The following is a 26,425-nucleotide window of genomic DNA, read 5'->3' as shown; positions in this document are numbered from 1 at the left end:
AGCACAGTATTCTCCGGGACCACATCCGTCTCTAACAGAGAACCACCCGAGTGTCTGTTCTCCTGAATGCATTTCCTGAGGCTGTGCACAGATTACTCATTAGTTATTGCCCTGATCCACCCTCAAAGTACCCAGTCTGGCACGTGCCTAGATGATCCATTGACGTGCCTAGATGATCCATTGACGGGCTAGAGACCTTCATGGGTGTGGCCTTCTGAACAGCCTCAAAGGTCCAGTCCCTGCCTGCCCCAAGCAGAAGGGGAGGGCTGATGTTCTTAAAGATATTGAATATAATTGTAAGTCTTCAATGGGTTTAAGAGTTTTTTATCTTTGACCAGAGGCAATACAGGTTTGTAATTAAGATTGCTAGATGTTTTCTTTTGCAAGACTTGTTCTGGTGGCTTAAAACTTTGCCAGACTTGGAAAACTTCAGTCAAAATTTTTGATTAAGGTATTGGCTTTGCCTGAATATTTTTTTTTGTAATGCTTCAAGAAAATGATGTCTTCTGAAAATGAAATTGTGCGGAAAATATGCTGCTTTTTCCCCATGTTAAAAATGAATATAGCTATACTGGTTTCCCTCGCTTTATGCTGTACACGCATTCCTGGAAAACTGTGTGGAACTCAACTTAAACACTTAATCTGTGGCACATGGTTTCCCAACCTGTGGTACATGACCTTGATGATCCAGCCTTGGTATATGAATCAACGTGGAGATGATGCTTTTGTGCCTCCATGCTCTGTAACAGGGACTGCACTTGATAGGAGCTAGAGGATAGTATCAGACGTCTTTTTCTGGTCCATGAAAAATCATCCAAATGGCCAACAAAATCCTTGTTTGATATCTCTCCTATACAGCATACAGCCTGTTGGCTGGATCCAGCCTATGGGGCTGCTGGCAAGCCACCAGAAGTTGGGGGTACATGGCTAGGAGAGTGGTCTGCCACAGAACTGAGGGCCCTTGGACCCCAGTGGATGTGGCAGTGAATGGTGGGAGGGTGAGCAAAGGCTGATTACAATTCCAGCCGCTTTGCCTGTCACCACCACTGTGGCCCTATGTCCTCACCAGCTGGCCCTGACAACACTCTATGTGGGAGCCACCACGTGCTCCAAGCCAGAGATGGAGGTGCCACTACTGTGTCCTGTGCTGTAGCAGCAGCCACATCTCCATGTCAAAGCTGAAGCTGCCAGAGCTGCTGCTGCCACTGTGTACCCTGGCCTGGGTCTGACCCACGAGGAGCTGCATGGTCTGATCCAGCCCAGGGCACAAGGTGAGTTTGACATCCCTGTTTTATAGAGTTGTAAGCTAGAATAGAGAGACAATTTTTACCTCTTGATAAGGCATTGGTGAGACCAGGGCCCAGCCAGGTACAGCGGTGGTGTTAACATTTATTTTTAAAAGATACTGCAAAAACTGAAGAAGGTACAGAAAAGACCCTGCAACATTGAAAGCAAGGGTAAAATCTTTATAGCCAGAGACTTGCGCTTGATCTCTCATTTTCAAAAAGAGGATTGAACAAGTATTTATTTTCTTTCCTTGAAGATACTGGGAACTAAAGTGTTCTTTAATTTGGTGGCAAAAGGCATAACGAGACATAACGGTTGGAAGCTGAAGCCAGACACATTAATATCAGACATTGGACACATTTTTAACAATGTAGGTGACTAACTGCTGAAACGGACTCTCAAGGGAAGTGGTGGATTGTCAATCTCTTGATGTCTTCAAGAATGGATGCTTTTTTGGAAATTGCTGAATGCAGAACAAGGGTGATTGGGTAATATTTAATGGACTGTTAATCCAAGAGGTCAGACTAGATGACAGAGGCTAAGCCCAGAAGAGTCTGAATCTAATTTGTTCAAAGTATCAGTATTTGTGGGAGCAGGGTAGAAACATCTTTTTGAATGTGCTCACTAAATATTTATTGGGAAGTTATATTTCCTATTAGAGGTACATTGATATTGGTTGCACATCAGATCAGCACCAATAAAAGGAAAATCAACATTATTGGCTATCTGCTTTTTTTTGGCTGGTGTAGCCGATTTATTGTCACTGATAAATATAATATGCCTTCTGGCTGTGGCCTCCAGATGCCGCTTGCATGTGTGCAGCTGCACGCATGTACGTGGCCAGGAATGCAGCTGGGCAGTGTGGAGAGCAGTGCCCTGAAGGTAAGTCTGTGGAAGGGAAGGGGTGTAGGCAAGGAAAGGGGCATGGGGGTGCAGATCGAGGCCCCCACAGTGAGGGAGGGAGTGGGGCTGGGACTGGGGGGTGCTTCCCAGCCAGGGTGATGAATGGGACCCAGGGCAAGGAGCAAGATGGAGCTGTGGGTGGCTCTGAGGGGCGTGGGGAGAGGGAGCAGCTTCCCGCTGTTGTGTACCCCACCCCCGGGGGGAGGCATGAAGGGGGCATGTGGCCCCCCAGGTTTGTGCACAGGGTGGATGTGGACTGCTCGCTGTGGGTTTGGGGTTTTCGGCTCTGCTGCCTTTCCCTTGGGAGCCCCATGCCAGCCATGCATCCCTGCCCACCCACCAGCAGTGGGGGTGACAAGTTGTGCCTCCCACAGCCGTCCTGGGGCTTCCAAGGGAAAGGCAGCAGGGTGGAGAGCCCTGAGCCCACAGCAAGCAGCCCACCTCTGCCCTCATGCTGCTCGGCTCCTCTCCAGTTAAGCATCCCTGCACTTAAAAATGGTGGTGGCAGCCCTTGAACTAAAGCTCATTTGATGAGCTTTAGTTCGAACACCGCTGCCACTGTTTTTAAGCACTGGGACACTGATCCCCTGGATGAGCTGCCCACTGCTATCTTGTTCCTGGCTCTGGCCCCAGGTCCCATTCACCTCCCCACTCTTTCCCTCACTACTTCATTTTCACTCCTGATCGTTGGAGTTCTTGGAGCATGAGACCCAAGCAACAAGCATGTTCTGTGAGACTACAGAGTATCTCACCATTACCCAAAACCAATGAGGTGCTTCATGGTATTTGATGGTTAAAAGGATATCTACATTCCTGTCCCTCTGTCCCCCCCTCTCCCATGTCTTTCAAAGACTGTTAAAGTCCATGAACGTTCACCACCCCAGCAGTTCTACATCTCTTGCAAAAACCATCGTCTAGGAATGTTTTATTACCTTACAAGTCTGTACTGACATGTTTACCATTTGCAGGGTCTTATTTCTCATGTCTTTATGCAACTTCTTCACCCCTTTTACCCCAAGCTAACATGGAGTGCATGCCCTAGATTGTGCTAACCTACACCTACTATGTATCCATGTAGATACCATGCATGGGATCCTATATTGTCTTCCAACTCTACGAAGCCATGTAAAAAAATCCTAATTTTTAATGTTTTCTAATATAGTCTGTAATATATCACCAAGCCAGCTCTAGCCTTGGGCTGCTAGGGTGTTTTTTGCTTTTTTTCCCCCTGTAACAGCTGCTGGAGCTGCTGTGGCACTTGGCTGAGGAACCCAGAGTGAAGGGACTCTCCTGTGTGCTCAGTGCTCCCCCTGCTGGTGTCTAACAACTTACAAAAAAGGAAACTTCCCAGGAGTCAAACACAAGGCACTGGGGGGGGCAAGGAAGTACATGGGACTGAGGTTGTTGGGGTAGGAGAGAAGAGCCGAAGAACATGGGGGTCACAGGGGCAGGAGGCAGGAATTGGGGTAGGTTTAGTTAGAATTTTTGTGGTGGGGATAGGACTGAAGGGGAGCATGGAGATGGGAAGGGGAAGAACAAAAGGGGAGAGGATGATGCTGGGAGAACAGAGGCAGTGAGATCTATGACTAGATCATATTCTGTCCCCAAAACTGGAACTGAACCCAGGATTTGAGTTTCTGCTTGCTAGACAGCAAAGGAACATAGCTAAGGAACCCAATAGCAAGGAGTTTCCGTTCTTATGGGAGGTCGGCATAGTGGGTAGCAGCCTTCTATATCTACCTGGTGTTTGGCTGCCTTCAGGATGGGGATTGTATAGTGAATTAAGCCATCTGTTACAGGTTTTATAGTGCTGACATTCATTTAAGCATTGGAGCCTCTTCCAAGTAAAAGGACCTCAAGTCCGAAGTCCGTGGTAAACTTCAGAAAGTTTAGATACCTCTCATTTCTTAGAACAAAGCGCTCTGCTGTAATGTGGAAGTTTTAGCTTTTTTTAACCTTTCGTTGGGGAATTGGAATATCCTGATGCTGCTAAACAGTGTTCCCTCTAAACTGTGCAACGTGGACAGGCGCACCTGCACGGCCGTGCACGCCACGCCGCTTAGAAAATGTAGAGCAGTATGGTTCCATGTGATGAGATGACTGGGCTTCTTAATTATGGGTCTGTTTAACATGGGGAAGTCATATTCCTTTGACATTTTATATAAAAAGAAAAACTGCAGTCCAAGTGTCCACCTCTGGGCCGTATACATCCCTTGATGACTTAAACTGTGGCCCTGTGGGCTGCTGGTCTGAGCACTGCTCTCCTACCACTGCTGCCAGAGTCTCCAGGCTCCCCTCCCTCCTCCAGCTTCCACAGCCTTCCTCCCTGGGGCGGTGGATGGGAGGCTGCACCATCCATGGGGCTGAGAGACCCTGCAGGAAGACCTGGAGACCTTGCTTGGCATGAGAGCACTGTTATTGTAGGTGGGGGAGGCACGCAGCATGGCAAAGGGGGAGTCACATATTTCAGTATGCAGGGTGAAGAGCTGGTACAGTGCCTTGAAGGGGTGTCTGCAATAGTAATGGAGGGCAGCCTGCATAACAAAGTATAATGTGTGGCCTGTGGCTCCCAGGCACTTGGACAGCCTTGATGTAAAAGTTGCAAGTCAGTCACTCAAAATAGGAAACCCTACTGTTAAGGCTGTGCATGTAACCTGGAGAATTTAGTTCCTTGTATCCACGCATAGCAACACCATTTTTAACTACATGATCACAGGTTGTTTTCCCCCACCAGCTGTGTAATGGATGGAGCTGCTGTGGGAGTGAGCAAGTGTTGTAGCTAAGGACAAGTAAAACCCTTTCCACATCTATTACAGAAGTTGGCAAATGAGGCAGGGGAAGAGAGGATGGTTCCAGGGTGGGGGCAGTTCATTGCTGCCTGGAGAGTTGGCCTCCATTCCTGCACCACCACAGACCTCTTCTGTGATGCTGGGCAAGTCACTTAAGCACAGTAGCAGCCTCTAGCAATTTTTGTCTCTTCTTCTGGGCATCCAGCTTGAGACATGTAGGCACCGATTTGGCAGAAGTGCTGGGAGTAGTGCTATAAAACCCAACTTCTCTGAAGACTCAGTTGACAGTTCTTTTGCTTTTAATTTGTGCGCCTCCATCCTGTTTGTGTAAAGGGGGCGATAATAGCAGCTTGCATCATGGGGTGTTGTAAAGCTCAGTTCACGGTTTTAAAGATCTGCAGTCCCCTGGGAACACGATAGAAAAGCCCACGCAAAAACTAATAATCCTCTACTGAATGCAGGGTTTGGACAGCATGCAGCAAATATGTGGGATTGTATACTGAACAATGAGAATAAAAAAGCAATTGCTACCCAGTTAGTGAGCACCGTCCGTACTATTCACAGAATAAGCCTAGGTTTGGGGCGGAGAAGGGAGGGCACCTGCATGATCCCATACAAAAGACTGTATTGTAACAATGTGCACATACAGCCAAATTAAGATTGTGGGGGCAGCTTTCATCCTGGTACTTCCTAACTGTTAAGTGCCAGTGCGTTGTAATGCAGCTTTAAGCATTCCTCAAGTACAGTACTTGGGGAGGAGTCCAATCCTTGCTTCACTTTTATGATTTCACTATTAGGAAGCACCAGGATTAAGGCTCCCTTGCTTTAAAGTTAGGTCAGTCTGCTCTCTTTTGTATCTCTGCTGGGGTTTGAGTTGCATAAGCTGTTCTGTCTGTGCTAGCCAAGTCGGGAGATGCAGGGACAGATCAACAGAGGGATTCTAGCCTTGCCCCAGAAAAAGCATCGTAACAATAGATACTAGTTTATGCTGCGTAAAGTACACGTGGAGGAAAAACACTGCAAATAGCTCTGGTGTTTCCACACTTAGGAAGAGGCGGAAACTCTGGAGAGGTTGTTAGGTGGCTAGCCACAATTCTAAAAGTGCTTGCATTAGAGGGTTTATTATAAGCTTTTGGTCTTCATGCCTTGGTCAGTGCCACCATATTCCCTGAAGTTAAGAGAGCCTTTCATGTGAGTGTGTTTTGCCTTTTCTGACCTTTTTTTTGTGTTTGTTTTATTTCAGATCGAGAGGACCAGTCCATTCTCTGCACGTGAGTATTTCTGTTCTTCAGCTTGTGCTGGTGACAGGTCTTGCGTGTTTTTAGGGCCTTCCAAACAGACTTTTATTGCGAGTGTGCTGCAACAGGAAGTCAGATGAAGTTTTAGAGTCTAGGAAGTACTTGCTTCCATGATTTCTACCATGAAAGTCCTTTCCCTGACTGTAGGTTTTACTTGTTTCTGCAGAATTATTGCTTTTTCCCTTACCCTACTCGCCCTTCCCAAAAGTGGTCTTGAAGTGGGTGCCTTAGTGGAAACATTGCTTTCTGCATAAAAATGTTTGGACAGAGCCTTTGTGGGGAAGAACTAGTGTAGCAGTTGGGGTGTATGTTCTCATTTCTGTTATCCAGGCTGATGATAATGTAGTACTCTATGTTATGTAGAAATGGGTGTACTCTACACTGCAGTTGCCTTTGGCCAGCCACATGTTAGGCTGAGCCTCATCCTTCGAAGTTCTGGTGTTGAAGGAGTTAAGTACAAATCTTCTGCTTAGAAAAAGCCTTCCTTTGAAGGCTTCACTTAATTGCATTTGACCCCCTCCTCCCAGCTCCACAGCTGTCTCCCAAACTATTCCTCAACCACTTGGATGCAAAGTCTGCCAAGTGACTGGAAAGCAACATTGCCTTTATTCTTCCCTATGTCCTTCACAAAAAAGTCATGAGAAATTGGCTGAATGACAGGATGAGAGAAGAGTCCCAGCTGTAGGCTATCGCTCAGTGGACTGTTTGGGTTCACTGTTTAACGTTTGCATTTGAGGGACTTGCCATTACAGTCTTGGAATAATGTTCAAGAGCTCTGTGGCCAACAGAAGGATGCATGGTGTTTAAAAATATGAATGCATTTTTCTCCTTTTTTTGTTCTTGAATGAATCTCAGGCTCTCTCTTACAGAGGTGAATCAGGAGCTGGTAAAACAGAGAACACCAAGAAGGTTATTCAGTATCTGGCTCATGTTGCTTCCTCACACAAATCTAAAAAAGACCAGGTAAGAGACTTTGCTAGCTTAAGGAATGACCCACCAGTTGTAGCACATTTGAAAATATCTGTTATAACTTGCCGAATCCCTGATGGTGGATGAAAGACTAGGAGCCACTTTGTGCCAAAGGGAAGGGAGAAAACACTGAGTTATGGAGCCTTGGGAGTTTTTTTGGCAAACCATGGGTCATGGACCTAATGTAACTCCTTTGATTTCAGTGGAGTTGAAGCAAGGCTACAACTTTGCCCCCTAATGTCTGTGTATCTAGAAGCACAGTGTAAACAATTATCACTCCTCCATCATCTGACACATAATTTTGAAATATAACTGGTGATCAGTCCATGCAGTTTATTGTCTCTATCCTTGGAATAAAGGTTATGTCCTTTCATCTATGCCACAGCTTCCCTGCGCCATGTGGCTGGCTCTGAGTCTGCCCTCTCCAACTAGGAAACTGTGGCTATAGCTACATGGGTGCGATTTAAACCCAAGCCTGAAACCGTAACTAACAGAACTCTAAACGGGTGGAAAGCATCAAATAAAATAGGACACGAAGATGGGGAGGGAGGGTCTTTTGAAATTGTCTCACTTTATATTTTCTTTCCCCTCCCTCTCCCTTTGATGGATTATGGCCGAACTCAGCAGTTGTATCTTCGTAGGTGAGCTGCACGTTTACTGCACGTTCTGCACCAGGAATGCGTTTTCTGTCAATCTGTGTGTTGTTTTTTTTCAAGCAGCTTCTCACTACACACCAATGTCACTTTCTGCAACTAGACCATCCTGTAGACAACTCACGGTTGTGATGCACAGCAGCCTTTTGTCAGATGCTCTCAACTGGGAACCAAAGTTTATATCAACACATTCACTCATCGTGTGTGCTCGGTATTAATTTGCACTCAAAGTTTCTCTTGCAGAACTTCCCACACACATTGTATGGGAAGTGTTCCTGCAATTACCTCTCCAATGGAGTTGTAGGCTTTCTAAAAACTGCATAGATTCTGGTGTGCATGGTGTCCCTAACCAGATGGACCTGGCTCTCTGTCTAGCCCTTCACCCCAGGAAGTTAGCTGTGGGTGCAGGTTGCTGAGAAAGGTCAGGAAGGAGCTGCCCTGCACAGACTGGATGTTCCAGTATTGTGAGCTCATTAGCCAGATTTAAACACATGGGAAATGTAGTGAATTTCTAAGGTTTGTAATGAAACAGACACCAAGTGCATCTCATGTTTAAAAAAAAAAAAAATGCTCTTGGTAACTTATTGTATAGGCATGCTGCGTGTGTGTTTGGGGCTGGAGGAAGTGGTAGATGAACCAGAAACTGTCTCCGCATGCAGACATGCTGTGTGTATGTGTGCGTGTGCACACATTCTAATGAGTGGCTTCTGGAATCCAACCAAAACGTAATTTTCCACGTGCCAAACTTACTTGAGACATAGGAAAGCTTTTTCCACAGGCTGTCAGTAGCTGTATTTAGAAACAGCTCTTTTTTTTTTTTTTTTTTTGCTTTTATAGATACTTTTTTTCTATGAGTATGTGTGGAAAATAAAACTCTCAAGTCCAGGATCCTACTGCCGCTTATTCTCAAGAGAAATACCAAGCATCTGGCAGACCAAAGATCTGGATAGGGGATAAGCTAACCTGTAGGTGTGCTGCTCATGATTTCTTTGAAGTCCAGCTCCATTTTCAAATTACTGTTACAGAATTTTGCAAGCGACTGTGTGCTGTTAACTATGGATGTTTACGGTCAGCTTCACCAATAATGATTAGAGCTATACAGGATCATTAATGTTAGATGAGGATGTGCCCTCTCTGCAGCTGTCCAGGACTTTGCAAAGCATAGGCCTGAACCTGGATTTTAACTATGGTCTTTTGTAGATAATTTAAGTAACTCTTGAGACCTTGGGACCCATCAGCACAGGCTTATTTCCCCCTCACCCCCTTCCCAGATAGACTAGACTTATACTAAACCTTCCCTGTAAACAGTGGGCAAGAAGTCTGGAAATGGAGCTTCTATCCAGGTCTCACATGGACTGTGCAGCACGGAAGTGGTGCTGTATGCAATGGTCTAGAAGGTTTTGCCTTTCTAGTATCGCTTAGTAAAGGCCTAAAGCTCCTGCTTTTTCAGGAACAGCATTTCTAGACCCCTTCTAGACTTCTTCTGTCAGCTTCAGAGGTCGGAGGCTAGGAGCTTTTACTGTAAGTGCTATAAGGTTACAGAAGTTTTTGGTACCATAAGGTTATAGCAATGTCTAATGCAGTGACTAACATTAACCAGCTTCTAAATTAAATATCAGCCCATTATGGCAATGATTTTTGTCCCCTATACAATTTCATTAGGATCCCTTTCCCACCCCTCCCAGTTTTGGAAATGTGGGATGAGTGAACTGGGGCTGATGCATTCTGTTTGCTCTGCCTCTTCAGATGTCTTAAATCATGGGAGAGAAAAGAACAACATCTCCAAGACTGCAGATATTTTTAGTTTTTAATTAGAAATTGAGGTAGTGCCAAGTGTTGCAATTTTTATCATTAATGGGGTGGCGAACTGTGCTTTTATTCCTTTTAAAACCCTGCTGCATTACTTGAAAATTTCTGCTTCCCTTTTTTTATAGCTTTAAAAAAAAGGGGGGGGGTCTGGTCTTCATATTTGTAGAGAGAAACTTATAAACCCAAACCTCAAAGGCTAAACAACAAAAAGGGAAATAAAGTAACTTCAGACTTGTTTTTTTTATAGTCTCATGATTTAAAAAAAAAATGGCCTCATGTGACTTCTGGAGGCCTGGCTATCTGTATGTAAAAGTTAGGGCTGGCAAAACTCCTGCTATCTCTTAAATTTGGGGCTGCAGGAAGAAATTCAGTGTTTTAGAGGGCATCAAAGATCTTGGTAGCCTAGTCAGATATAGAATCACAATGGGAATATTTAAGAGCCTGCACCTTCCCAGTGACCCAGTCCCTGCTACTGTTGTATGAGAGATGCTGTACGCACTTTAAATGCATGCCATTGAAAAAAAATAGTGTTCAGATCAAGGACCTGCAATTACAGGTGCTAAAAGCTGCTAGTGTCTTAATGATAGGATCCTGGGAATTCCTGCTGCATTCTCCAAATTCTAAGGATCTGTTTTGGGAGGTGGGAGCCTGACTCTTCTTTATGGAAGGATGTGTAGACCTCTACATGCTGCTGCTTCTACTCTTCTAGCGGAGCCTGGTAAAACTCTCACATTTGGAACAGCAGTATGAATTCTGTCCCCTCCTCCAATGAGGCATAACCTTTTAGAAGCTGCAAAAATGCTAACCTCAAAAGCAGACGGGGCTCTTTGGGTAAATTCAATATCTTTTATTAGACCAACTAAAATAGTTGGAAAAATTCTTCTTTGCAAGCTTTCAGGTACAAACACCCTTCTTCAGGCTGAGGAAGTCTGCAGTTGGTCTGTGCTCTTCCTGGGTGGAATAGAAGAGAAGCCAGAGGCCAGTATGCGAGAGTGCCAGTCAGTGAAAATGCTGACTTGAGGTGGTCAATGGGTGAGAAACAGGTTGGGAGGGGGAGGGAATGTAGACCTGGTGGTAAGATATAGCTACTAAATAGTAGAGAGTTTACCTGGGGTATCAGATGTTAGGCAGGTTATAATGTGCCATAAATCCAATGTCTGTGTTCTGTGTTTAGTCCATGATTTATTTATTTATTTATTGTATCTAGAAGATCACAGAACAACTGCAGGCTTTTTCAGGCTGAGAAAGGGTGTTTGTACCCAAAAGCTTGCAAAAAAAGATTTTTCTTCCAACTAAAATAGTTGGTCTAATAAAAGATACCTGATTTACCCAAAGAACCTTGTCTGCCTATCTCCTTGGATCAACAGCTACAACCTATACCCCTGAAACACCAAAAGCACACTGTTTTTCTGTATAAAATCTACATTATTGAAATGTTCAAGTTACTTAATTCAACAAGAGAGAGAAGGAGTTTGATGCTGTTTACAGTAGCATTAACCTTTTAATTGGGTGCACTGTTGGAGTAGCATGCTTGGACGTGCTGCTGCAGAAGTTCTGCTTTTCTGTCCCACAGCAATATTCTATTAATCTGGATCCTGTGATTTTTGCTTTTGACTTGTCTGGCTCTGGCCTTCTCCAGCTCTGGTAGGAGGAACAGGAACTTAATACTGTGACCTGCTTAGAGTCACTTTATAGATTCTGCTGGTGTTGTTTTCCCCTTCTCTACACATTAGATTGTACTAACCCTGATCTGTCACTATTTATCCTTTCATTGTTGAGTTAAAAACATGACGGGGTTAATTTATCTGCAAGGCACACGTTGCTATGAGACTGTCGGTTTCTGATTTCTTTTGTAACTAAATTTGACCTTGCAAATTTAATTTTTAGCCAAAGTCTGACTGTCATTTTCCTCTAAACAGTTCCTTTTTGATCTCTCCCTCCTTAATCCTGCAGTGAAGTTGCACTGTTGAATGTGTGACATTGCTCATTTCCATAGCAACAGATTGCAGTCACAAACGGAGGATTAGGACTTCACGGGATCAAACGGGGGAGAATGGCGGGTGGAAGGGCGTTCCAGTTCCTGCACATTGATGCAACATTGCTGACCAACTTTTTTTAATAGCAAACTTAAGGCTTTCTTCCCAGTACAGCCAGTGTGTGGCCTTGTGATGATTAGCAGCTGTCCCAGCTTGTGTTCCCTTACTATGTTGAAACCCTTTTGTACATGCTTGACAGTGAATACAGACTTCTTTGTGCCTATTTGTTTTGTGCATACAACTCTACAAGCAAATTGCAATGATTAGCCTTGTGAAAGGAGTCGGAGGAGAATATAATGTGACCCCGCTCAGTAAGAACTAGGAACTCCAGGGGTTCCAGGCCTAGGCTAGGGCAGGTCACTCAATATCTCAGCCTTAGCTTCACCTTCTTTAAGGAAGCTAACACTTACTGTGCCTATCCCTTACAGAGGTACTGTGAGAATTGGCCAAAGTTGTTCATGCACCTTGAGAGCAAAAGGAGCTAGAGAAATGATTTTTTCATACTACTGCCTCCATAGGTCTGAATCCTGGAGATCAGCTTTCATGGGCAAAATGTTACAGTATTCCTGTGCATCATGCAGCAGTTGCAAAGCCTTACTAATAACTGCTGAAAGGAGAAATGTTAACCTAGTTGTCAGTTTTGGTATCTAGGAATTCTTTTTGCCTATGGCTAATCTTAAAATATATGAAACTCTGTGTCCTTGCAGAGAGAAGAGGGCTGTTTTTGTTGTTTGTTTTTTTTGGGGGGGGGGGGGTTGTTTTTTTTAATGAAGAAAACAAAAACCTACAGTCTACTGAAAAATGTTTGTGTTTCAGCAGTTGACTGCTTGGCATGGGCAATGACTCTGACTTGCCTATGGATTCCAGCACTTGAGTGGGGTGTGCTGGCAGAGCAGTTAGGGATCATTAGCAAATGCCTTGGATGTGTGGTTTGAGCCTTGGTCTGCACTTGTGGTGATGACCACCCCCAGTCCAACTCAGTTATGAACGGGTTTTTGGCCTAGGGATTTGAACACGGCTGGATGATGGCTACAGAACCTGGTGTGTCGTAACCATGCTAGCCCTACATAAGCCTGGGTAGGCCTTTTGTCCTTTTTTACTTAGCAGTCTGGTGTCAGGAGGAGTTTTTGTTGAAGCAGAGGGTTATGTAGCCTGTGCTGGGATACAGTTAGTTTCTTTTTCCACATCCTCATAAAGGAGGTTTTGCTGGTCTGTGTGGGGAACTGAGAGCCCTGATGGAAGTGAAGATTTTATCTGCGTGTCCCACCGGTTTGATGTATGTTTTGATGCTCTGTTACTGGCAGCATTCAGGTCTGTGTCCCAACAGAAAGTCTGTGTGTGGGGCCTTTTAATGTTTACTCTTCATGCCCACATAACCGTCCAGTGCTGGGCTCTGAGCCTAAGGTGGGAAAGACCATCTTTTTTTTGCTGCCCCTGGAAAGCCAATGGGATAGCCCGATAGCCAAAACCTGGAAGTTGTCTCAGAAGAGGGGTGGACTGCATTGCTGTGAACTAGAAAGGAGGGGATATTTCTTGAGGAAACAAGCTCTTGAAAATAAGAACTAGCACACCCCAGATATTTGAGACCATATTCCAAAATCCAATTTAGCTTCTCTATGCAGGTGCCAAGCTGATCTGAGAGGAAGCTTCAGCCTCCCTGACTAGTTAAGTCAGAAGGTCCAGGTTAAGGTGTCAGACTGATGCCCATTTCATCCACTTCTGATTTTTCTCTCTAGGGAGAACTTGAAAGGCAATTGCTTCAGGCTAACCCCATCCTGGAGGCTTTTGGAAACGCCAAGACAGTGAAGAATGACAACTCCTCAAGATTTGTGAGTATGGTCATTCTGCCTGAATACTGCTGCCTCTGGCTTTCTGGAGGAAGGAGCCGTGGGCTTGAGAGGTGTTTTGCTCTACTTTGGTGCCTGGCATGCAGCCCTGGGATGTCCTGGTCTCTTTGGCTTCTCTTGAGTGAAGCTGAGGAGCAGTTTTCACTGGTCAGGGGATTATCCATGAAGTGGCACTGACAGGTTTGAGCTCCTGGTATGCAAGATGTTGAACTTGTGCCAGAACTACTCATGCCATTGTTTCACTCTCTGTTCAGCTTCCTAACTGAGATTAGTGATCCTTAGTATATTTATTCTGGAGTGCAGTGGAAGGCAACTCGGGGAGCAGGGGGAAGTTGCAAACAGTTGAAGATAAATTCTAGCTGGGCACAGGGAGTTTAGAAGGTTTCTTATCCCATATGCCATGTGAAATTGAGGAGAGGGAAATCCACTTCAGCATTAAACTTTAATGCATTTCCTGGCTCCTAAGCCATTTGAATGCCTTGACATAGCTCTTTATTGATGTGTTTTTGATCATGGTGAGTACTTTTTAAGTAGCCGGTGTTTTTGTGTTGGCTGAGGTTGTGCACTGCGTAAACTTGCTTGACTTGTTGAATTTTTTTCTCTGCATTGGCAGAGGTCCTAACCTAGGCTTTCTAATGTAGTTAGTGGCAAAAAAGTAGCACTAATATTTCAATTCATGTCTTCCTCAGGGAAAGTTCATTAGAATCAACTTTGATGTCAATGGCTACATTGTCGGAGCCAATATTGAAACTTGTATCCTTTCCATGGAGCCACTCAACAGAAATAAGATACAGGATGGGGGGGGGGTGATAATGTACCTGTTTATCTACATACAACCATTTAGTGTCTGCTGGCTCAAGGATGAGGTAAGAGGGATTGAACTTTCCTAAGAATATATCCACCTTGGGTTAGCAAGATCCTCTTGAAAGCCTAGTTTTGTCCGTGGGCAGCAAGAGAGCTTGTACTGAAGATTACGGCATTTTAGAACCCGGCTGGGGTTGCAGCAAGAGTCCTTCATGGATTAAATGACATCCTGAGTAGCCTTAGGATTTCGTGAGACCTTTCATCTCTAATCGGAAAAGACAGAGCAGAGTAGCAAGTATTTCTTTGCATTGACAGTTCAGTCCCTTATCATTGCTGTGCTCTCCGTTTGGCTAACTCAGACTGGAATGGAAGCACAGTTTAAATTGAGTTTAAATTCAGCCAGTGGGGTGTTGAGGAACTGTTGGAGTAGCCCAAACTTTTGAAGGGGCAATGCAGGGCATTAATAATCAACCTGCCTCTCGTAGGAACTAGGTTGAAAGGTGCTGATGTTAAGTGTAATTTCCCTCCTGCCATGGGTGGCGAGAGCATTGTATGAAGTAACTTGTCAGTATCTCCTCTGGTCCTTGACTGTTTATGAAGATCTACTGGAGAAATCGCGTGCAATTCGTCAAGCCAAAGAAGAGCGAACCTTCCACATCTTCTATTACCTACTGTCAGGGGCAGGGGAGCACCTGAAGAGTGAGTATTTTTTGTTGTAACTGTAGGGTTCCTTCCTCTGCAGCTTCCCGATGTTTCCAGACACTTGCAGTCTTTGGCCTAATATTGTCCATTTTTTCTAAATACATAGATCTTCCTTTCACTCTGCTGATTAGGACCTTCCCCACCCCCCGTTTGGTTTCCTCAGAACTTGCTTCTCTAGTTTCTTCCTGTGCTTATCTGATTGCTAGTGATATATCCACACCCTTCCATATCTAAACTACAATTCCATGTATGATTTTGCCTTTGATAGTGTAAGCTCCTCAGAGCAGGAATGGTCACATTGTAAACTTGGCACTTAGCAGAAATTAGAATAACATTTGGCACCTGGGCAGCACTAGATGTACATGTTCTTTGCTAGCATAATGCCTTCATAATTTTAAAGTAACCATTGCTTACTTAAAGGAATCTAACCCCACGCAGTGTGAGGTCTGCAGGTTGGAATTGTGGGAGGGTAGAGGTGACAGGGAGAGAGCCCTTCTCAGAAATGTACTGTCTCTAGGGCTATATATCAACTTCCAGCTGATTTGAAACAAATGCAGTATGAGATGTTGGAGGCCCTTCACTTGCAGGGCAATCCTTGCCTCTAATGGAAGTAGAAAACAAGAAACACCAGGGCTTCTTTTGGCAGAGTATGCCAAGACAAATGGAGTGGTCAAAAAGCAGTTTCTAGGTAGAAGAATGATCTGATATAGAACTACAGAAATCCAACGCCAAGGAAAGTAATCTAAACCCTGGTACATCTACCAAGGCTCTTTGTTTCTGCTAGGGACAGGAAAAGAACTGAAGGCCACATTTTTAAAGGTAAAGGGATGCCTAATAAGCCTAGACAATTTTGGAGAATCCACTTAGGTAACTAAATTCCTCTGAGAATCTGGTGCTGATCTCTTGGCTAGAGGGAGGATGGAATAACAAAGGTTGTCTTGTTCTCCTGTTTCTGACTCTTGAGAGGCCAGAACAACTAATCAATGCTAACATACAATGTTTGGAAGCATTTTTAATGAGGTTGGAACTGGCAAATGTTAACAAATGAAAAGCGTAGATGGCTATAACTGAACTTTTGAGAAGCTCAGGCAAAAAGAATGATTCAGTTTGGACTTGGCTTCAACTACCACAGAGAATGCTAGTTTGTTGTCTATAATGAAGGCTACAATAACTTCTTGTCTCCCCCATTCTCCTCTAAGCTGATCTGCTGTTGGAGCCTTACAACAAATACCGCTTCCTTTCCAACGGGCACGTTACAATCCCAGGTCAGCAAGATAAAGATATGTTTCAGGAGACCATGGAGGCAATGAAGATCATGGGCATCCCAGATGAAGAGCAAATGGGTATGGATCCATTGAAGAGCCTGGGAATGCATGGGAAGAGGGGATAAAACTATTGTAGCTCAAACAGAACAGAAGTGTATCAAATATAGTATGTTCAGTACATAAAGGTAGGTAACCAGTGATGTGTCTGAGCAGAATGCTTGGTGGAGGTGATGACGCCTCTACCTGAAGGCCTAACAAGAGCAGTCTAACTGCCATAGTGACCTGTTGTCAGTGTTTGACATATATTGTAGAGCATACCTCTTCTGGTGCATAAAAGTTTCAGTGGTTCATCTACAAAGATGGGATGGAATGTTTTGTCCTCACTGGTCTAGGTGTGAAGTGCATTAAATGTCTCATTAGGCTTACAAGAATAATACATATGGCAGCCGTCTGGACAGTAAGTATATTTAGTTTGGAGGGAGAGTCTAAACACTAACTATCTTCATTTAGATGAGACCATATAAAAATAAGCTGTCTGTCTGAGTGCCAGGTCTCCCCATTCAGCTGTCAGGCTGTTGGATTCCTTACCATGCCAATGGGAGCATGTGTGTTTCTTTTCTGCCAATCCTGAAGTAGCATCTGTGGAGCCTTTGTTCTTTGTGGACGTATGAGTTTTGCTGCCAGAAAGAATTGTGCTGTAAAATGGCTTGTACTATGCTAGGCGGAAGGGAGGAGAAGAGTCCTCTACATGAGTCCCTTTGTTGAGGGAGTGAAATCACCTGACGGTGGCTTACTCTATTTAGTCCTAATAAAAGTTTCTTCTTGTTGAGTGTTGGTCAGTGCAGTATGAGGTCAACATTTTTCAGTATTTGACATTTGACAGTTTTCCTTCCCTATTCTGGAAGATGCTTAGTCTACACGTCCCCAAGAGGCATCTGCAGTTGTGAAACATGGCGATAGAGGTATTTCATTGTGCGTCAGCCATAATTGTAGTACAGGTACTCTGATGCTTATGCTTCCCTGCTGCACTTTGTGGTTGGAGGCATGGACGTTTCCACTATGCCTACAAAGAGGAAGTGATCTAGATGAAAAGAATAGATCACCCCACCTATAACTGGTTCACGCTCTTGATTGTTGGAGTCAGTTTGCTCTTTGCCTCTTGCCTTTTCATGTATTACTGTTAAAAAGTGAAAGATGATCCTCTAATCTGATGCTAAGAGGAACAAAATGTCAGCTTGTGCTGTTTATTTGCCTGATGCTTACCTAATGTAGTCTCACTTCCTTCTGAATGAAACCTGACTCTTTTTTCCTTTTTACTCTAAAAGGTTTGCTGAAGGTTATCTCAGGTGTTCTTCAGCTTGGCAACATAGCCTTCAAGAAAGAGCGCAACACAGACCAAGCTTCTATGCCAGACAATACAGGTAACAACCCACAAAAATGAGAGATACTTCTCTTTACACAGACTTGTCCATCGCAGTCAAGGACAGCCCCGAAAGCTGAATTTTTTTTAGCAAAATATATATATTTATGCATCACTTTATCTTCTGTAGGATTGCAGCCAGCTTTGGGTAGGAAAGCAGCAGTGTTTTTGTGCAGGTGCTGGGGAGGAAATGCACATGGCAACCAGTTGAAACTGGGTTCTGCTAGTGTCATAGGAGTTGAGCCTTAATAGTTGTGCTCACATTTTCACACAACTCAAAACAATCCTCTGACTCGCTCCATGGTTTTAGGAAATATCCTTCTTGTTTACAGTTCTGCCCACTGTAGACTAGGTGTCATTTCCCTGGTGAGTGTATAGAATACCTACTTCTTAGCTGCAGTTTGTCCTTGTGTAGTTGTAAATAATACCCCATCTCACTTGGAAGGAGCCTGCCCAGGAGACATCTCTCCGATACCCCATTAGATGTACTGCAGAAGCATTTATAATAGACCAATAAATAGGAAGCTGCTAAAGTCCTTTAGAAAGTGGGATTGCGGTTGTGTTTTGAGTCATATCATAGTTCAGGTAATCTGCTTCAAATGACTTCCCTCCAGAGAGGAGAGGGGAACTGTTCTAATTCCAGATTAAAATTTCATCCACTGATTGTTGCCCAAAGAGACCCTGTAGCAGGTGCAGATAGAATCATTAACTTGAAGTCCTTTCTAGTGTTTCAGCTACTCGGAGGCATCCTCAAGTCAGGGGCAGGCTGTTGACTTGCCTGTGCTCTCATGCTAGTAACGTAGTGATTCACTAATATCCTGTGAAATTTACTCCTGTGGCTTAACACACTCCATTGGGTTTTTTTGATCTCTTCTCTTGATTGTCTCATTAACCTGCTGTTCCGTTGAGAGCTGTTTGATGCCAGTACTTAACCCCCTGGGGAATAGCTTGTCGGGAATATCTTTTTCCTCCATCGGCTTACTGTGAAACAAAAGGAGCGTTAGCCTTAAACTTCTCTTTGCTTTCTCTTCCCCTCAAGCTGCTCAGAAAGTGTCCCATCTTTTGGGTATCAATGTGACAGACTTCACTAGAGGAATTCTCACTCCTCGCATCAAAGTGGGACGAGATTATGTCCAGAAAGCTCAGACCAAAGAACAGGTATGTGCTCTGCAAAAGCAAGTGACCACTGGGGTTGTTAACACCATAGCATTGAGATTAAGGGTACAGATGTCTTTGGTGTACACCTCAATTAGCTATCTTAACTGCCACAGGGGATCACAACTGGGCATGAGCAAAGTAATATTGAAACCGCTTTAGTGTTTGCCCTCCTTAACTTGTATAGAAGCTGATAGTGCAGGGTAGGGATGGTTCCTGTCTCCCATGCAAAGTGACTGGGCTTCCTGCGCTAAGGAAGCATGAATGTGACTTGGGGCTGGCAGTCTCTGTAGGGCGTGAATTCACCGAGTGCCTTATGCCAAATTGGCATCTTCCTGCTGTCTAATGCAGGCAGTAGTCTTCTTGAGCAGGTCAGGTTCAAGGATAGTAGAACTTGCTGCTTATCCTTAAGGTTAGGCAAATGTCACAGAATGCTCATCCTTTAAGGTGTAAAATGGAGCATGTAATGCATGGCCTGGACCCAGCACCAAGAGTGCTGCACAGGATGCCCCCTGTGTAGCACTTGTGGTGCTGGGTCCAGGTCTCAAATGATACTTCTGGTTCCATCCAGCCTATGGAACAGAATGAGCTTGAGGCTCCTGGATTATTCTAAATGTTCTTATTTTGCAACCCTGAGAGGTTCCATCCTTAAAACCACTGTTTTTTGAGAGGACTAGACAGAACTTACTTTTCTGAAAGCACCTGGTGTAGCATCCTACCAGAAGCTGGATGCTGGAACTTGAACTTAATGGACTCTGCAATATGGCAAATCCTCCATTCCTTCCTACTGAGATGAGACACTTAGTCATTTTTTTCAGCTGGAATAGTCTCTCAAATGACACGAGTTTTACTGAGCTGGGAGTGATGACAGATTACAACTCGAGTCTCCATTGTTAACAAATCCGTGTGCAATTTAGTTTGGGCTTGTAATGTGACTCTAGCTTTTGTTTCCTTCCTATTCAGGCTGACTTTGCCATTGAGGCTCTGGCCAAAGCCACTTACGAGCGCATGTTCCGTTGGCTGGTGATGCGCATCAACAAAGCACTGGATAAGACAAAGAGGCAGGGGGCATCCTTCATAGGAATCCTTGACATTGCTGGCTTTGAGATTTTTGAAGTAAGTGAGTATTCCGTTTTTGCAGCTAGTGCAACAGATTTTCTGTTCTGTGGACTGAAAGGGAGTTCCACTGATAAGCAGTGTCTGTTTTATAGCCTTGTGAAATGCCACCTAGTAACTATTCTTTGGTATTTCACATTTTGCTGCAAGTATTTAATCTACAATACCTAGTGTATCTGAGGCACTGCTTCTTTCTAGAATATGTATCATGGATATTGTAACCATATATATAGTTCTGTATAATCTTGATTCACCTTTGATAGATTGTAGTCCGAATTATCTCTTGACCGTCAGTGTGTAAATTAATGATGTTCAGAGTCTCTTTTTTGTGACATGAAGTTTAAGAGGGTTGCTGTTTTGTGTTTGTTAAAAATATTCCAGGACATGTTAAAGAATGATCCTTTGACAATTATTTGTTCTTCTGCTGCCTGATGAAAGTTAGCTTTCTGCAAAGGACAGTGCATGGGTCAGAATAAGCCCAGATGTGCTCCAACTGACGCACTTGTGCCTATCCTGCCAACATGTGCTTCTTTCCAGGACTTGTAGAAATCCATAAGGAAAGAAGACTATGCTTGTCATTGCTCCTTGAGCACAGATTTGTTAGTGTGGAGGGAGCTCCTTCCTCCCCACATTTCAGGCCCCCATTAGTGCTTAGTTCTAGGAAGGTTGTTCATCAGCTCTGAAACAAAGGGAGACTTTCCTGGTCCCTGTTCCGAGAAACTGCAGCAACTCCTACTGTTACTGGTAAATGCCTTGCAAAGAGTTTGGAGAACTCTGTGCATGTGAACTCCCCTAGAGGAATGCAAAAGTGGTGCAGTTGTGACATGAAACTGCAGTTATCAGTAGTCTTTTGCTGGTAAAAATACTGCCAAACACTTGGAGTACACTGGATATTTGTCTAATATCCCTCAGGTATAGATGTGATCATAGATGTTGATTTTTATCACTGTTCCAGTTCTCAAGCAGAGCTGGCCATTGAGGTTAGGTATCCCTTTAACTTCTTTTCTTTACTTGACCAGCTGAACTCATTTGAGCAGCTGTGTATCAACTACACAAACGAAAAGTTGCAGCAGCTCTTTAACCACACCATGTTCATTCTGGAGCAAGAGGAGTACCAGCGAGAGGGCATAGAATGGAACTTCATTGACTTTGGCCTGGATCTGCAGCCTTGTATTGACCTTATAGAGAAACCGGTAAGGAGCTCATTCGCATGTCAGAGCAGTGAGAAGACTGCCGCACTTGCTTCATAGTCTTAAGCTTTGTTATGCTTATGGCCCCCTGAGACAGCCTGGGAGCTGGCTTTGTAACCCTCCACTTGAGCAGTTGAATGTGCCCACTTTTCCTCTTGTCTCCAAAAAATACACTGATTGGCTATACCAGTGTCAAATTTTCTAAATCAGTATCATATGAATGTCACCTGTTCAGCCATGTATCTTTAACCAAGTTGGCTAGATTTGCATAGCGGTCTGATAAAGATCCAAACCTTGCTATGATTTGGCAGGCTGCTAAATCATTGAAACTGTAATAGGAAACGGTATCCTTCTGTTGTAATGTCTTGTCCACTAAACGCACCAGTATGAGAGTAAAATTCCCTCATTCAAAGAGTACAGATTGATTTGTGAAAATTTCCTGCTGTGGTGCCCTGCATTCTCATTCCTTGTGTCTCTGCTTAGGAAGAGTAGCACATTGTGTAGTGCTAACGCTCTTTCTTCTATTTAAAACAAAACAAAACTTTCTACCTAAAGTAATTGCCTTTATGAGATCTTTTGTACAAGACACCATCTAGAAACCAGCTGTGGAACTAGAGGAGTTATTTTGCAATTTATAATAACACAGAAGCAGCTAGTATGTTTTAATACAACTCCTCCTGCTGGTTTTAAACTTGGTTGGGTATCTTTCATTTCAAAGTACTATCAGTATTGAGAACAATACTGCTGTGCCCATACTGAGACATTCTGGTATCTCTCCCTCATCTAGGCTGGTCCCCCTGGCATATTGGCACTATTGGATGAAGAGTGTTGGTTCCCAAAAGCAACAGACAAAAGCTTTGTGGAAAAGGTGATGCAGGAGCAGGGCACCCACCCCAAGTTCCAGAAGCCGAAACAGCTGAAAGACAAAGCTGACTTCTGCATCATTCATTATGCTGGCAAGGTAAAGAATATGTGGCCATTGCTTTGTGTGAAACTAGAAGGTATTGCAGCATTCTCTACAGACCTATCAAGAGTTACTAGTTTTTGGACTGTCAGTGCTTCTCATCAGTGGAAAAAATGTTTTGGATTTCTGGGGACTCTCTCAAATGCCCTGCTGTCAAGGCCCCAGAGAACTTACCTGTAATACATGGCTAGAAGCATTGGTAGTGACAAACTTCAATCTATGAGGCCACCAAATGTTGGTAGTGACTTGGCAAGTTCAGAGCAATACCATCTTATTTAAAAAAAAAAAAAAAAAAGACAACTTTCCCATCTCTGATTAAATGTGTTCCTTAAATGGTATTTCCAGCATGATGTATACCTACTTTACAGACCTATTTACACTTTTCAAAGAGTAAACCATTAGCTGTTACTCTGGATTTGGATTTTGCTAATGCTCAGTTGGATTCTTGCTAAATGTTTTGCGCAGTGTCAGGGGAAGAATGAAACCTGAAAACAGTAGGTAACCTTGTTGCTTCTATTCTGATCTTAGGCCACCTATGTACAAATGGGTTAACTTGGGGCAAATTGATTCACAAAAACTGAAACACATGGCAACTGCTTTAAAGCAATTTATCCTCATTCCAAATGAGGAGATTTACCTCTGAATTTAGTAGGGCTAAATTTGTCATACTTTCAGGTAAACATTCTGTTTGCTAGCACATAGTTGCTGTTGCAGTGTGCTCCAGGTGTATGCCTTAAGCTTTGCTTCTCCATTTGTGGACCCAGGTAGTTGGCAAAACTTTTTAGTCTTTGCAGAATCCCTTGCAGCCCCACACTCAAGGAAGACCATTTTAATCACTCAAACAATTTTCTCCCCAGGTGGATTACAAAGCAGATGAGTGGCTGATGAAAAACATGGACCCTCTGAATGATAATATTGCTACTCTTCTCCACCAGTCATCGGATAAGTTTGTGTCCGAGCTATGGAAAGATGGTATGTGTTAGAAATTCTCTCTTCCTACTGGCAGCTTTTATTAAAGAAATTGCCATCTAAGATCTTCTGTATCTGATGGTCAGAATTCTGTAAGATGTGCCGCTTTCCTCCTTAAAAATGAGTGACTGAGACCAGTGCAGTCTGGAACTTGCTGCACACTTGCTTTGCTTATTCCGCAGTACTATACACAAAAGAAATATCCTTTCCGGCTGGACTGAGGGGCTCGCATGCCCCTCTTTAGCCTGTGATTAGCCTGTCACATGCATCACAGATATTTTCCAACTCAAGAATCCTAGGTTAAAATATGAATCAGTCAGCAGCCTGTAGTTGCAACATACAAACATGAAATCTCAGAGGGTTGACTTAGTTGTAGATGCTGCTACTAGCATATTCTTGCTGCGGTGTCATTAGGTATTTGCCTCTTTCCTCTCTTGAGTTTCTGTTGCCTTGAGTCTTACTGTTGCTATCACTCTCTTGTCTTGGGTTTTCTTTGACGTCTCTGTCTGTTGCAGAGATGCAGAACGTTCAGAGAGCCTATTTCTATCAACACTTTCCTATTCTTCATCTAGAACCAGGTGACTGAGAAACCCGGCTGTTGTCAAGTGTGTAATGCAACCTAGAGCCATGCAAGAAATGCTTCCGTTAACTCTTCTCTGTCCCTTCGCCATTCCCGCTTGTCTGCCTTTTTGTTCATTTCCTTTGCTTTATGCTACTGGTCCCTCGTGAAGTTTTTAAACAAAAGCAAAAATTGCACCTTGCTGGAAGGTATGTAGACTCATGGGCATAGTCGCATGCTGACTGTGCACTTCAGGGTCTTGTGTAGGGCTAGCTAAAAGCAAACACTTTTTCGTCATCTGTTTGAATGCAGATCCAGTGATACTGGATTTCAGTGCAGGATTTGGAGGGGGAAGGTTTTGAGATGGCATCTCTAAACACTGTACTCCAATTAAATACTCCTCCAGTGGCTTGATTTGCCTTCAACTGCTGACCATTTGAGAGAGAGCTGAATACTCTGACAATGCATTTTGTTCTGGATGGAACATGGCCATCAATCTGCTTAGTGGCCCTAGTTCTTTGGGAGGCTGGCAGAATCCATTCAGACTCCAAATGGCAAACAGTCTGTAGTTGATCAGTCCCCATGCTTTGTTCCTATCTGAAGCTTCTGCTGCAATCCATTGTCCTTTTTACTCTCTTGACATAGACAGGGATCAAGGTTGTTAAGAGGATTGTTCTGTTCAGAGGCTAGGGTGCTTTTTTCTGGAACTCCACAGTGACATCACCTTTTTTCCTCCTTTACCAGCCAGCCTGGACCCTACTGTAGCTAGTACTGTAGAGGTGGCAGATAGTTGTGTTTGTTAGTTGTGTACCAGATAATCCTCCGCAGCGTGTTCCCTTTCCTTTATGGACAGTCAACTCGCAAACAGCTTTTTACCCAGCAGTGCTCAGGTTAAATATTCCCTCTTGGGATTCCTGTTACCATTTTGGTGAGGAATCGCCTCCAGGTTTCATACCAAACAATAGGCAAGGTGAAGGAACTACAGTTGATGTAATTGTTATGAGCCAAATGAGATAGGGATGTGACATTATCTCTCTCTCTCTAGTTTTGGAGCCTGGTGGGAACTAAGTAGAGTCATTGGGAAAGAAAATTCTATAGCTTCCCCTTGTCATTGCCCCCAAACTCTGGCCTGGTTCTAGTGAAATTGTAATGAAAAAATGGAAGCGATTTACTCATGTAATTAGGTGATGGCTCCATCAATTCTTAGGCCAATCCTTGCAGTATGCTAGTAGGCCAACAAGGTGGGGATCTTTAGGAGACTTCATCCAAAAAAAAAAAAATGTAAGTGCAAGTCTGTCTAGTGTCTCTAACTTGAAGTGCACTTGTACTCTAAAGTGTGTCTCAAACAATGGCATTGTGGAGATCAGCACTTTATGATCCCAAACCATGGTGGTTGAGCTTGCAATTAAATATGGCTTTTTCTAGTTGCCAGCCCTGCAGATTCAACCTGGGATGTGTGAATGAAGCTGAATTCTTTCCTTGTACATAACTGACTGAATTTTTGGCCCCATTTGGATTGGGGGGCGGTGGGTATTGATTGCCTTTAAGACTGAAAGAGCCCAAGTCACGTCTGTCAGACTAGCGATTAGAAATGCCATCTCTTACCTCTAAATTGAGTAAGTGTGGTATCTAATTTGCAAGGTCCACCATGCCATTTCTGCTTTGCCATTCAGAGTACAGCTGTTCTTCAGCCTGCCAGTGGTAGATTTGTTGGGAGTGTGAGAGGATCTAACACTTGGACACCCTGTCGTGAGCTGTTGCTTTTTTTCCTTATTGCCTCCATCCCTGCACAGATATTGTACAGAACCTGGACACCTGTGTAGAGACAAAGCAAAAAGGATCCTGCAGCACCTTTCACTTATCCTGTTCTGCCCTGTTGTTCTTTGTGCATTTTCCCCATCTTATCAGGCTGTTGCAGAAATGTAACATTCTTTCCTTGTCTTTATCTTTAGTTGATCGTATAGTTGGGCTGGATCAGGTGGCTGGCATGTCAGAATCAGCAATGCCAGGGGCCTTTAAAACCAGGAAGGGTATGTTCCGAACAGTGGGACAGCTCTACAAAGAACAGTTGGCCAAATTGATGGCTACCCTGCGGAACACCAACCCCAACTTTGTCCGTTGTATCATCCCCAACCACGAGAAGAAGGTAAAGGCCAATACAGCAGAATGCTACCAGAACATCTTGGGAATGAGGGGTAGACTTGTACAGGCTTGTAGAAGCTATATCCTCTCTCATCCCTTACAAGGCTTATAGGGAAATGTAAAAAGACTCTTCCTTCTCCAGTGATTGCACATGATGCACAACAGAAATAGCCTGATCGCTGTTACTTTTGATAAGTCTCTCAGATCAATGATGTCTAATCAGTTCCCTTGGTTTTGCTCAAACACCAAAGCCCTGGCAGACGTTACACCAGTTAATCATGCCTTCAGTAACCCAGCCACACATTAATGCAGTTAATAGCCCACTAAAATGAGGAATAAGTCAGGAAGTTATTACACAAAATATGTGTACTAACTTTGTAGTTGGTTCCCTTGTGCTTTAAGTTGCACATGGGGCCAGGCATCAGCCTGGGGATGGGGCTTCCATCCTTTGGCTCTCAAGCATTCCCGAGGCTAGGGTGCCAATGAGCTGAACGTTGCTCCCAGCCTCATGGCTCTGATAACCCCCTGAGGCTGGAAGCCCTAATCAT

At 44.0% G+C, this 26,425-nt stretch overlaps 1 protein-coding gene across 1 annotated transcript in view; it reads left to right on the top strand.

Annotated features, from left to right (window-relative positions):
- The window catches only part of MYH9 (myosin heavy chain 9), a 90,574-nt gene that overhangs the window by 39,619 nt on the left and 24,530 nt on the right, over positions 1–26,425 (top strand). Inside the window, exons 4-16 of the mRNA XM_019544829.1 lie at positions 6,223–6,250; positions 7,147–7,240; positions 13,481–13,573; positions 14,281–14,344; positions 14,996–15,094; positions 16,297–16,440; positions 17,688–17,783; positions 18,822–18,940; positions 19,901–20,053; positions 21,073–21,246; positions 22,031–22,204; positions 23,065–23,179; positions 25,688–25,881. Coding sequence (XP_019400374.1) covers positions 6,223–6,250; positions 7,147–7,240; positions 13,481–13,573; positions 14,281–14,344; positions 14,996–15,094; positions 16,297–16,440; positions 17,688–17,783; positions 18,822–18,940; positions 19,901–20,053; positions 21,073–21,246; positions 22,031–22,204; positions 23,065–23,179; positions 25,688–25,881 — 1,547 coding nt within the window. The remainder of the gene's footprint in view (positions 1–6,222; positions 6,251–7,146; positions 7,241–13,480; positions 13,574–14,280; positions 14,345–14,995; positions 15,095–16,296; positions 16,441–17,687; positions 17,784–18,821; positions 18,941–19,900; positions 20,054–21,072; positions 21,247–22,030; positions 22,205–23,064; positions 23,180–25,687; positions 25,882–26,425) is intronic.

This window comes from Crocodylus porosus, unplaced genomic scaffold, assembly GCF_001723895.1.
Source record: "Crocodylus porosus isolate Cpor-Errol unplaced genomic scaffold, CroPor_comp1, whole genome shotgun sequence".
In the NCBI taxonomy this organism is placed as follows: Eukaryota; Metazoa; Chordata; order Crocodylia; family Crocodylidae; genus Crocodylus; species Crocodylus porosus.
Note: the sequence above shows the minus strand (reverse complement) of the source record. Positions and strands in the feature narration are given on the sequence as shown.